Below are 13,063 nucleotides of genomic sequence, written 5' to 3'. Positions count from 1 at the left end.
GAATGTGGATATGAAACAGTACCTCTTTTTGATATCTGTGTTTCTTTCTTTTTAAGGAGGTGGATCGAGAACGCATACTGGAATTAAAACAGCGACTGAACCGGTGAGAGACCTAGTCTTTTTCATTTTACGTTTTATGTCAGTGCATTTAACAATCATGTCACTTATTTCAAAGTGTAATGTTTGAGTCTGTAGAACGATGTTGTTGTTAATGCGTTTATCGCTAATCTAATGTTAGTTATTTATTTCGCGATTTCAGTCCCCACCTGCGTTTACAGAGTACGTCATCCCACAGATAATTCGATGCAAGATCAACAAGCCTTGTACTATCATCCTCCCGGTAGATGGAAAACCCAGCCATGGGTAATATATTTTTGCTGAGCTTGTTTTACCTAGCGTAATTTTGTATCAACAGTTAAAACCAGTGAGTTTTCACTTATTTACTAAGGAAAGCTTTGCCTACTGCTTTTTGGACACCATACAATTATGTCTTGTCAATAAATACGTCAGATGACATAGAAACTGAAAGAAGTTTCTGATCAATATCTGGAGCACATTTTTTGATCGCTATTGTCAGCAGATATAAATCGTTTTCTGACCAATAATTGGAAAATACGTGAGCCCATGTTTTTCATATTTGATAGGATGATTACCTGTAGTTAATACATGACCCATATTGTTTTCAAGGTTCGGTTTCACAATGTACAAAATTACATACTCGTTCACCTCTGACGGGTCATCAAAGGTGCATATGTATGTGTTTTAAAAACTTGTTTGTCTTGTATTGTTGCGTATATTTTCTTGTTTGTTGTAAGAGTTTATTCCTCCTTCTCACTCTCCCTATTCCCCCTCCTTTCTATTGCATTTACGCTTCTTTTGCATCCCCTCCCCCTTTACCTTGAGGAAGTTTTCGTGGCGCCCCTTTGTTTTGGCAGCCGGAATCCTAAGACGGTACACGATTGTTGTTTTTTTCTACTTGTGTGGGTGCGTTTGTATGCTTATGTGTCTATAACGGTGCCCTACTGTTCCCTTACGTGTTGCTTGTTCGTTTTTCTATGTTATTCAGTTAGTCGTGGTTGTATGTTTATCTTTGGTACACGAGTGTCTGCGCTATCGTGGTGTACGTTGTAGCGTGACTGTTATTAAGGAACGTGGCATTCCCTTTGTATATTCGCCCTTGTTCAACTTTCCCCTTCGGGTTACTCCCCCCCGCCTCCCCCACCCCACCCCCGGGACCCAATTTCGCCCCTTACCATTTCCTTCTCCTCCATCTTATTTAGCATAAATTAATATGTACCTGTTGGAAGTTGGAAGCAATCCGTCTGAAATATTTTTCCATTACAGCTTCTTTTTTGTTGTGGGCCTACTGTGCATATGCGTGGCTCTGTGGCTGTGTTTTTGGTGCTCTGTGCTTCCGAGAAATCTAGCCTTACCTCTTAACCTTTGTTATTATGATGATTTAAGAAGGTGTGACAAGTTAAAAGCATGAATTGTTATTTTTTCACTTTATAAAATGCAGATAATCAGTCGGTAGTCTACCATTTTAACTACAAAAATACGTGTACATTGTTTCTGATATTTTTAATAAATACTTTAAAAGCATCTTTTAGCGTGTAACATGACCATCGTGGCACCATTTTTGTCTACACAGATTTGTAATAATTCCTTCCTAGGTCATAAATTCTTCACGGCTTAATTGTTTCATTTTTCAATTTATCACTTGCTTGAGGATAATCTTATATTTTGATCAAAATAAATCCAAAACATGGAAATAAAATAATTTCAGACTGCATAACAAAAAGTATGCACTGATCCGGAAGACTTATAACAATTATATGCCCAAGCTAGCTAGAAAGTCAATTATTGTCCCAATCACCACAATATCTTAAAAAGAACAGAATAGAACAGTACTTTATTCATTATAATATGGACTGAACATATGCAGATGAAACAAACATGAACAAAACGATCAAATTTCAGCATTCGTATCAAATATTTACAGCCTAACAGTACAGTTTAGTATGTTTAAAAACAAATCGTTTTTAATCGTATAAAATTTATATTATTTTTTCATTTTAAATCTTATTACAAAATATATAGCCAACCTATTTAAAATTTTCTAATTAGATGTGTTTGGACGGTTCTTATAGTAACGTGGTATAAACCTTTTCTGAACTTAGAATAAACAGGGCTTATTGATACAAAGTGATATTCATCTCCTCACATAAAATATATTTTCTTTTACGGTGTTCCGTTTGGAAAATCGTGACTTTTTATTCAATACTAAACCGCGATGCAGGATGGTACGATGACGAAAACGCGATGGCGCGATGACACGATGATGAAACAACGATGGTACGAAGGTGAAAACGCGACGGCACGATGATGAAATCGCGATGGTGCGATGGTACGATGGTGAAATATCGATGTAATATCGCGTTTTCATCATCGTAACATCGCGTATTCACCATCGAACCATCGTGCCATCGCGTTTTCACCATCGTTCAATCGTGCCATCGCGTTTTCACCATCGTACCATTGCGTTTTCACTATCGTACCATCGCCTTCCTGTTAGAAATGCGTAGTCCCGTACACTTTAATTTTTTTAACAATAGATGAATGTATCTCAATGTATACTGTGAGAAGAAATTTACCATTTGGATTATGCTGTTTTGCAACATGTTTTACAAAATGTTCAGTGCTCAGTTTAATAAAACTGTAAAATCTTCAAGGCCACGTCCTTTGTATTTTATGTATGCATGAAAGTAAATAAAAAGCTGGGTGAAGTAGTCACATGGCATTATTCAAACTCAGCTTATTCTTGTTAGGATGTAGAAGGTACATAGTGCAATGTGAAAATGAGATTATATCAAGCCTGTATTTTACTGACACATATACTGTATCACTGTGCATGACCACCGGAAGGCGATGGTACAATGATGAAAATGCGATGGTACCATAGTGATAACGCGATGGTACGATGGTGAAAACGCGATGACACGATGGTGAAAACGCGATGGTACGATGATGAAAATGCGATGATACGATGATACGATGGTGAAAACGCGATGGTACGATGATGAAAACGCGATATTACATCGACATTTCACCATCGTACCATTGCACCATCCCGATTTCATCATCGTGCCATCGCGTTTTCACCATCGTACCATCGTTGTTTCATCATCGTGCCATCGCGCCATCGCGTTTTCGTCATCGTACCATCGTGCATCGCGGTTTAGTATTAAATAAAAAGCCACGATTGTCCAAACGGAACACCGTATCTTTCAGATCTTATGTTTCTGTGTCTACTATTTTCAATGACGACATTCTTAGAAAAGAAAAAAAATGCGACATTTTGTTCGATACTAAGTTTCATTAGCCCAATTTATGTATAACAAAATATGAGAATTACTGTTTTACTTGCGATGTTTTTCTTATTATGTGAATGTTTTATAGTTAAGAATTGGGATTTCCTTTAATAGTAGCGTATTTGCAACCTAAAACATCTAATCTTAATCAAGGACTACATTTGTTGTTGCAAAGTAAATACTGAGTATATTAACTAAGGCGTTCCGATAAAACATTATGTCTCCATTTTTTCAGTCCTACAGTAGAACATGGAGATTACGATCGCGAACTGAGAGTGACTACACCCATCCAGGTTAAGATTAAGGATTCAACATGTACTAGCGGGACAAGATGTCCATACGAAGCATGGATAACAGTGTCACCCCCTCAGATAAAGCTGTATAAATACTGCGTACAAACAAAAGACTACCAACGGTATATTTAAAAAGATTATATATAGATAAAATTGATTCAAAATCATCTTTCATGCAACAACATCTCACCTCTTTCAGAGTATTGGTACTTGCAAATCTCGGCGAAGGCCTATCAAATGCACAAAGAAAATATCTGGTAACCATCTTTGTTATGATAAGCCTAACCTATTTTCCCCATGTATCAGTTACATGGCATTATTTTGAATATTTAAAAGAAATCATTAAAGTGTCAGCTTAAATCCAGCTGTAGTTTTGACAGAAACCGAAAATCACAATGGTGTAAAATCAGAGAAATATACCAGCTTTACCTACTGTTTAGGGTAGCTTAGGTAGAGCGCCCGCTTCGAGTGCGGGAGGTCGTGGGTTCGATCCCCGGCCGCGTCATACCAAAGACGTAAAAATGGTACTACATGTAGTAGCTTCCTCGTTGGCGCTCAGCATAAAGAGGGTAGTGCCCTCAGCCCAGTGTCAGTATAATGTGACTGGGTGGGGTATCATGTCACGTGTCTACGGCGTGATATTCCAGTGAGGTAGCACTATAAAGTTGGGCGTTGTGCTCACTGCTACAGGTAGACACCGCCGTTTATATGACTGAAAAATTGTTGAAAAAGACGTTAAACCCGAACACACACACACGCACGCACGCACGTACACACAATGGGTTATATATGCATAAAGCAACAACAATTTCTTCTTGAAAGAATTTCATTTAAACACAGTAAACTTCTAATATAATATAACTTTATTATAAAATTGCTTATTAAATATATTTTCATGAACTTCTAAAGTCAGTTCTGAAACACAAAGAATGTCTATGTTAAAAGTAATATTAAGTGTTAAAATGCATAATTACATGATACATTCAAACAGAAGAATTATCCAAGTATGACGTTTAATATAGCATACACATATTTTGAAACCTTCTTGTGTAATTCTGTTATCTTTAATGCATTAAAATGGAAATAAAATTTCATGACTTTACTTGATGTTTCCTTTGTGTATATTTCAGTCTCAATGCTGATGAATTGTGTTATAAAATTCAAGGAGGTTGGTATACTTGAACATAGTATATATTTTTTTATTTGTGTTTATATATGTGTTAGTATTTTATTAAACAAGTGAACTTCGTTAAATATTTATGTACAAAAATTTGCATTGTGATTAAATATGGTATGATGTCACTTAAAGGGTAATTTTTGTACCTGTCAGCAATTCACATTATATATGTATAGTTTTGGTCATTATAAATTTAATATTATACTGTTGTTGTTGTTGGTTTTTTGCAGTCCAGGATGAGACAACCCCAGTAAGTAGCTGACATTTCGTCTCTGTTTATAGAAATTTAACAAATATATTCATTTGATGGGGCATAATAGCATCATGGATTTTGTTAGAGTTACAAACCAATGCTAATTTATGCAATATATATATTACATCCTTTGAGTGAAACGATGAACATCACAGTTAAATATTCAAATATTTATTGTAAAATGCAATATTTACTTAAATCCAAAGACAAAATATAAAATGAAATGTGCATGCAAGATCAAAGTGTCTTTATCTCCTGAAGATATTTGGATCGTATACTGAAAAAAAAGAACTGTCAGTTTGCTTTCAACTTCAGTGTGAATTTTGAAAGACAAGCATGATATTTTCACCTATAGTAATAACTAAATGTAAAAGTGATTCAGAAATACTCTACTCATATAATTCAAAGTCGGCTCGTTACATATAACTTACTCTACTATTTTATAGCCCGGAATTTTCAACTACCCACCAACTTTGCCAGAAAATTCAACAATGAATTGTTCGCATGGACAGACATGTCATTACCAACTTGAAGTCAAGAAAACTAAGGCCGGACTCTGGTAAGAATTCACAAAGGCAAAATGTCGCGTATATGTTTGACTGAGGATTTTAGATCCCAAGTTTTACATGTTTTCAGTAAGTTATTCATTCATTCAGCTAAGAATAAGCTTGCAATTATACCCCACAAAAGATCAAAGAAGTGCGTCTTTGAAAATCTGTCTGAATGCAAATCCCGACCAACACCCAGAGAACGGATATTGAAACGGAGTGTTCGTTATCTTACTCTTGAAATTCCAATCCGAATTTAATCCAAAACAAGAAATATCTTTAAAAATGATGGTCGGCGAATTGTAATAAGGAAAGAAGTTTATGAATTTTTCATCTAACATTCATCTTTCATCTAACATTTTTCAAATTGCAAAACTAAACACCGCACTTTAACAATTTAAATGGTTCTCTTTTAATTTTTCGCAAAGGTTTCGTAGGATTGCAATTTTGTTTCGTTTATCCTTAGACGAATAATTACAGAAGTAGTTTGGTGAAGATTCATGAAGCGGTTCATGAGAAGAGGTCATTAAACGTGTTTATATTTTTAGCTAAATTGGTCCCTATCCTCATTTGTAACAAAATAGCAGGAGACCTTACGATATTGTTACACATCGAGTTTGATAAAAATCCATTACATTTTAGTGGTTGATGCGAAGAAAGGCATATCTACTTTTAGCTATAGTGGTCCCTAATAGAGCCCAAGTTCCTATATAAATAAATTTGGAAGAGGACAATATAATGATGCCCCAGACCAAGTATGACAAAGATCCACCAAGCTGTTCATGAGACGCTGTACGAAGGCATTTCTAGTTTAGCTCTAGCAGCCCCTAAAAGGGGTCAAATGTCCCAGCTGAAGAAAGTTGAAAAAATCAATTAAAGGATTTATTTATCTATTATTTTTATTTATTTCGAAAATATGCCAACTGATCCCGCTTTAACAAATGCATATTCGCTATTCATGAATCTTTGGACAATGACGTCACACCTATAAAAAAGTGAAGGTCAAGCAATACAATTGTAATTATTTCAATATTTCTGTTTCGTAAGCAAAGTTTGACCGTAGTCATATCACATAGATAAACTGTATGAGATTCAGTCATTATATAGCATATATATAATGAAACAGATTTCAACTGAGTTCAATATTTGCATACCATACTAAAGAAAAATATTCATATATAATAAATCAGTTAAATAACTTATAACAAATATATCAAAGCAAACAAGTACTCATTTTAATATGCAATCTGAATAAGTCACAAAAGCAAGAATTCTTTTCATATACAGACGACAATTGTAACAAGGAAAATCTTTTAAAAGCTCTTCTCTACATAAAAGACTCTTATCACACCCTTATTCATGTGATACGCAGACCGTATTCAGGTCTTTCTTTAATTTGATATATGTTGGTATTTGAACAGGTTTTTATCATATTTATTAAACTTACTTATCATTTTGAGATATATCAATATTCTTGCTAAATATACTGAGCCAAAGTTAGCTTTAAAACTGTGAACAGCGTCGTTTAGGATAAACGCTTTGTCTACATTTCACTCAGCGTAGCACAATCAACAGAGTGAAAGAAATTGACACTCTCGTCCAATCAGGCAGAGTGTTACATTAATCTTCCATTTTGATAAATTATCTCTAATGCGTTATCAACTAGTTTGATTTGCAAACTGAAGTCACGTGGCATAGGTAACGAAAACGAATTTAGACGGCGTTCGCCGAAAAAGAACGTTTAATATGATCATTCAAGCTAAACAACTGAGAATGTTTATGTTTACGGAATGTTCGTTATAATATCCTTAAAATTACATTCAGACTTTAATCAGGAATAAAGATAGAATGTTAGATATACCATTCAAGCTAAACAACTGAGAATGTTTATGTTACCTGAAACAATTGGAACTATTTATGATGCTTTAATTTTCAGTGATCCGAATTTGAGCGTCGAACCAACTAGCTCTCCCGTTGCGGTGTTGCAGTCAAGTTCAACCAGTTCACCTTTTTGCAACTATGAGGTTGTATATATACCGCCAAAGAACTCGACTGGAAAACAGAACTTGTGTTTCTCGTAAGTATTGCATCCAATACATTGAATACACACACAGGTATTATAACACGAAAATGCTTTACAATAATACATGGGTCACCATTAGTTATACACTTTCAAAGAAAATAGACAAAAACATTTGGGTTTTATGTGATTTTCCGGTTTTCAACAGCATTATAACAATATAGCGGCGGTCAAGTAACCTGCCAATTATATCAAAGATTGGGAAAAATAAAATTGTATTCAGTCCATGGCTTATCGAGCGACAGGCTGCACAGCACTTAAGTCCTACTTCCTAAAGTACATCGTCAATACATCTGACCGTTTTCTTTGATCGTCATTTGTATCTGTATGTGTTTTATGCTGACGTGAAAACTGTTACTAAAACATGTTATGTTTTGATTTGAACCTTTTCGTTTGCAGCATTTTCCCCACTTCATTTCTATTTGTGGATTGTATGTTTTGCGGTGTGTAGCTCTGACTGCGTGCTGCTTTCAATGAGTTTTTCGTTGTTTTGTTTGTTTGTTTTGTGTTAAATGCCGTTGTACAACACTCTTTCAGTTAGGTTAACTGCCTGCAACTGTTCTTCGCAAGTAACACCCAACTTCCCCACATGGATCAGAGGTGGATAACGAATGATTTCAGACACAATATCTCTTATCAAATCACATCGAAGAACATACGCCCCGTCCGGGGATCGAAGTGACGGCCGCATGATCCGAACCATAGATCTATGCACTCTTTATTCAGCTAAGCGGGCGGGCTATTTATTGTTTTGAATATTCATAATAATCTAACTGTAGTTTTGTTTCAATTTCGAGTCGTTTGAATATTCATAATAACCCAACTGTAGTATTTTAATTCCGAGCCGCCACCAGGACACTTACCGTTCTGTTAACTTACTTTAGTATTGTTTGATTACAGTACAACTTCGTTTACACAGAAACACTGTATGGTCGTTGATGTTAAAGGTAGAGAGTCATTTCTTATTGATCTTTCTTTAAATTCTAATTGGAACTTAATTGAACAAGGCATTTATAACACACACAAAAAAGAAAAATGGCAACAACATAATTAGCACTACATGTAAAACTTGCTAAAGACTTGCCACATTGCCATATGTAAAACTAAATCATTTTAACTTTAAATTTGTCTCTTTGCATCCTTTCATTGGTCGGTTACAAGGCTTACATAATTTTTGCACATCAATAATCTTAGAAGTTGTTTATACATGGATAAAATGTGAGCATTATATATCATTCCCATGTAATGATATCTAATTAATATTTTAATGTACATGATGATATTTTTGTTTATTTTAGATGACTGTGATACTAAGAAAGGTAAGTGTAAATATACTGTTACGTAAATACAATAAAAACAACTGTCAGCTTTTAACCGAATTTGCCGAGTAAATTACCTATGATTGCTAAGCGTATATTTCCTATCCAAACTTTAGAATGGCATATTACTTTTCTAGGCAAAAAAAAGGCTCTTGTTTTCTTTGTCATAAATCTTTATCCGAAATAAGCAGCTTAATTGCTTACGTAACATGAACACTATACAGCATTTTAAAAGAACCAAAAACATGTCTTATAGCCTTGCCTTTAAACATTTAAAATGTTCACATAATGGAAGAAGTGCGGTTTACCAGAACTATAAATCAACCTTGCTAATTTGAAAACTTTTTTAATTATGTCCCCTTATTACATGTAGTGAATAATTACTGTAATCACACTATTTTCTTCTCTCCTTTATTTGTAGCAAGTGAACAAGCGGTAAGTCTATATGTATGAAATATAGTAACACTGTAGTTTTGTTTGTTTGCATAAAGTTAACGTACATGTATATCAAAAAGCGTTATTTTTGCTGCTGTAATACATTTCCATTTTGGAATAAGACCAAGATGAGACTGCACGGATCGCAAAGATTTAGATAAACATTCATTAGAAAAAAAAACACACATTTAAGGCCACAGCATCAGAATATTGGTGAATACATTAGTAACTTATGTACAGTAGTACAAACACAAAATAAAACATAAGGTCAACGAGTACAAATAGGAACACCGTGCGGTATCGCCTTAGAATGGCGGATGACAAAAATAGAACTGGGGAGTTAACCTTTACCCCAATGGCGGCAAGTGATTCGGTCTTTGCGATCCGTCCAGGCTCATCTTGGTTTGCACTGTACTCTGTTAAGTCAGTAAATCTTCAGTAAACACCCCTTTGAATAATAAATGGGTCTGCCAAAATTGAATGATAGACCAGTCCATTTTAGAAACCTAGCAGCACTCTTAATCCACGCCGTGTATTAGAGTGTGCATAGGACTGTGTAAATCGCCTCATGAACCGCTTACATACGCAACAATTTATAAAGAAGGAATGCTATTATGTAAACCACAAACTGCTAAAATGTTCTTGTAAACAGATATGAAATAGCAAACTTTAAGAACCATATACGTTTGTGCTAAGTGCCTAAATAGAAGACGAAGAACCATTAACAGCCCGACGATAACGGCTGTAATATCATCTTATAAGTTCTAAGTGCCGATCGGGTTTAGACCACTTTCCTTTGGAATACTTCATCTCTTCTGTCGAATAGAACCGTCATACGCAAACAATTTATAAAGAAGAATCATTATGCTAACCATAACTCTAAAATGTTCTTGACAACAGATATAATCAAACTTTAGAACCATTAACGTGTGCTAAGTGCCTAAATAGAAGACGAAGAACATTAACAGCCGACGATACGGCTTAATATCTATCTAAAGTATCTAAGGCCGATCGGTTTTAGACACTTCCTTTGGAGTACTTCATCTCTTCTGTCGAATAGAATCAAAGCATAGCGTCCAACGGTAAAATGGTTAAAAAATCAAACATACATTTAGGTCATAACCTCTTTTAATAAAATTGCCATGACCCCGAATATACGACGTTTATCTCATTAATATACCGTGTCGGTGGCATCTTTCCTAGGAATTGAACTCCAGATCTCCCGATGGATAGTTTTATCGATAATATCAGTGCTCCTTTCGAAGAAGATTTTTCTTCTGTTTTGCGTCTGGGTAGTAAAATAAGGCCATTACATAAATTTGGTGCAACACTCTGTGTTTGACGCTTACGTCCTAATAAATGTAGAAGGAGGTTGATCAAAGTGACGTTCTCTAATTAATAGATAGAGGAAGAAAAACCTCATAGGTAAAAGCTAACTTGCCAGGAAAAGATTTTAACAATAATTCCTTTCCATATTGAACATTTTTAACTCGTGAATATATTTATACCGTACCGGTACGTCAGTAGACTATTTGATTTCCGACCTGTAACTAGAGAATACATAATAAGTCTCACAGTAATAAAACTTCGTAGGATGATTACCTGTGGTCGGTAAATGACCCTTTTTATTTCAAAGGTCAGTCGAAGGGTCGATGGTCAATATAACAGTGTCGTCAAACCTCAAAAGGCGATTGCCTCAGGCTATTTTGAATGTCAGTATATCAAAAATCAAAAACACAGCTGTTGCTTATAGAGAGTGGAGGACAGCTATTGCTTTTGAAGTCATTTGGTCAATGGTCATGTTCACATCGTAAATCACATACCCAGTTGCCTCCGACAGGCCGCCATCACGGGGCATGTGTGTTTCTTGTTTATTTCTGAATTCTGACGATTGTTAGATTTATTTATACAAACAATATTGTATCATTCAGTGGAAGATGCAATGATTTTACTTTTCAATGTTTATTTACTGTACAGCGTGAGATGGTTACTAAGGGTTATGCGAGCTGTTTCTGTATCGTGAACAGTAAGAAGGTTCAGATTATAAAGAAGCGCCCTGTTGTACAGAAAGGCAAACTCTTCAAGGCTGCAGGATTTGGAGCTGGTGGTATGGCGGGTACAATGGTTCTGGGCGTGGCAGTTTACGCTCTCGTAAATAAACTCCGCCAGCCAACAGAGAAGAAGAAGCCTCCTACGCCACGCCCACCGACACCGTCAACAGGATTGGCTCGACCAAAACCACGCGTTCATCCTCAACGGAGAACATAATCGAACAACTGAAATTGGCGAACTATGATATAATGGACTGTGATATATTTTAGACATTACTTAAGTTTACATACAGTTATGAACTAGTTTAAAGTTTCATGTGTCGCTGAACAGCAAATATCAATAAAAATGTTTAAAGTTTTTCAAACGTTTATATATTTCAAATATAAAAATACCATCTTTTCATCTGAATGCATAACATTAATTTCAATGTGTCTACTTTTATTTTTAATGTTTTATAAATGCCGCGATTTCTTTTAATGTAAACCTTCTAACTAACAACTAGTATCCGCTTTAGTAAATGAGCATCTAAATTTTACTGTTGTTTTGTTGTTGTTTTTTGTTGTGTTTTACAACTTACAGTTAGTTCGTTGGATGTGAGTGCATGTGGACACTGTGCTGGGTAGTTCGTTGGATGTGAGTACATGTGGACACTGTGCTGGGTTCTTTATACAAATACAATATAGAATTATAAATATAAATCATACATGCGTACATGCCTCCCTATTAATGAACAAACATATTTTCCGCTAACAAATAGCGTCCTGTAATCTAATTCGAAATAAACACCTTGATTTGGGTTTTCTTATTGTCATTATGTCAGGATTTTTTTAAGGAAGTAGTTACCATCTATATGTAAAATACTTCTGTGTGTCAAATGTGTGCAGATGTCTTTGGATTTTTAATGTCCAGGCCTATTCGTTTGAAAAGAATAAATTTATTCAGGCCTGGATATTGAAAATCCAAGGACATCTGTATATAGCAAACACTATGAATATCTAACTGAATATATATGTTCAATATTTGAATAAGTTACCTCTACAACCAGTTCAGGATTATTTTGCTTAGATGTTATATTACCTGTCCTAGATGGAGTTTAAGAAACTTCCTACTAAGCTTTTCATGCAAATTCAGTCAAAAGAATAAACATTTATGCTTATGTAATCTTAATAGATAAAAGAAAAAACCTGAAAGAATCTGTTATTGTCTCGTCTGATCTTGAGTCATCTTGAAATGTCTAAGACATTTAACAGGTCTGTCTACCGAGTTTGTTAATTCTGTTTGGCACAGTCATGCATATTCACAATTCTTAAGGAGTTATTTAGAAAGCATTTCCCATTCCTTACTTGACATGAAAATTTGGTGACTGGGTTTTCTTGTACATTAGCATTGGTACAGCGAAGAACTTCTTGATTAATGTAACATGTCAACCTTTTGTAGGTTCTGCTATATCAGATCAACAATATTTTTATGCAGTCATCAATACGGACCATGTGCAGTCGCAGAAATAGAATTATAGTGAAATTCCACTCTAGCTG

The 13,063-nt window shown here is 35.1% G+C and overlaps 1 protein-coding gene across 1 annotated transcript in view; it reads left to right on the top strand.

Moving 5' to 3' along the window:
* LOC123563942 (uncharacterized) overlaps positions 1-12,063 on the top strand; it is a 112,997-nt gene extending 100,934 nt beyond the window's left edge. The window contains exons 80-90 of the mRNA XM_053526403.1: positions 57-103; positions 260-363; positions 3,607-3,786; positions 4,795-4,832; positions 5,072-5,091; positions 5,541-5,653; positions 7,579-7,719; positions 8,623-8,669; positions 9,021-9,041; positions 9,463-9,476; positions 11,454-12,063. Coding sequence (XP_053382378.1) covers positions 57-103; positions 260-363; positions 3,607-3,786; positions 4,795-4,832; positions 5,072-5,091; positions 5,541-5,653; positions 7,579-7,719; positions 8,623-8,669; positions 9,021-9,041; positions 9,463-9,476; positions 11,454-11,744 — 1,016 coding nt within the window. The 3' untranslated portion in view covers positions 11,745-12,063. The remainder of the gene's footprint in view (positions 1-56; positions 104-259; positions 364-3,606; positions 3,787-4,794; positions 4,833-5,071; positions 5,092-5,540; positions 5,654-7,578; positions 7,720-8,622; positions 8,670-9,020; positions 9,042-9,462; positions 9,477-11,453) is intronic.
* The last annotated feature ends 1,000 nt before the right edge of the window (positions 12,064-13,063 follow it).

Source organism: Mercenaria mercenaria, chromosome 1, assembly GCF_021730395.1.
Source record: "Mercenaria mercenaria strain notata chromosome 1, MADL_Memer_1, whole genome shotgun sequence".
NCBI classification, from domain to species: Eukaryota; Metazoa; Mollusca; class Bivalvia; order Venerida; family Veneridae; genus Mercenaria; species Mercenaria mercenaria.
The sequence above is the reverse complement of the archived record's forward strand: the minus strand, read 5'-3'. Positions and strand labels throughout refer to the sequence as shown.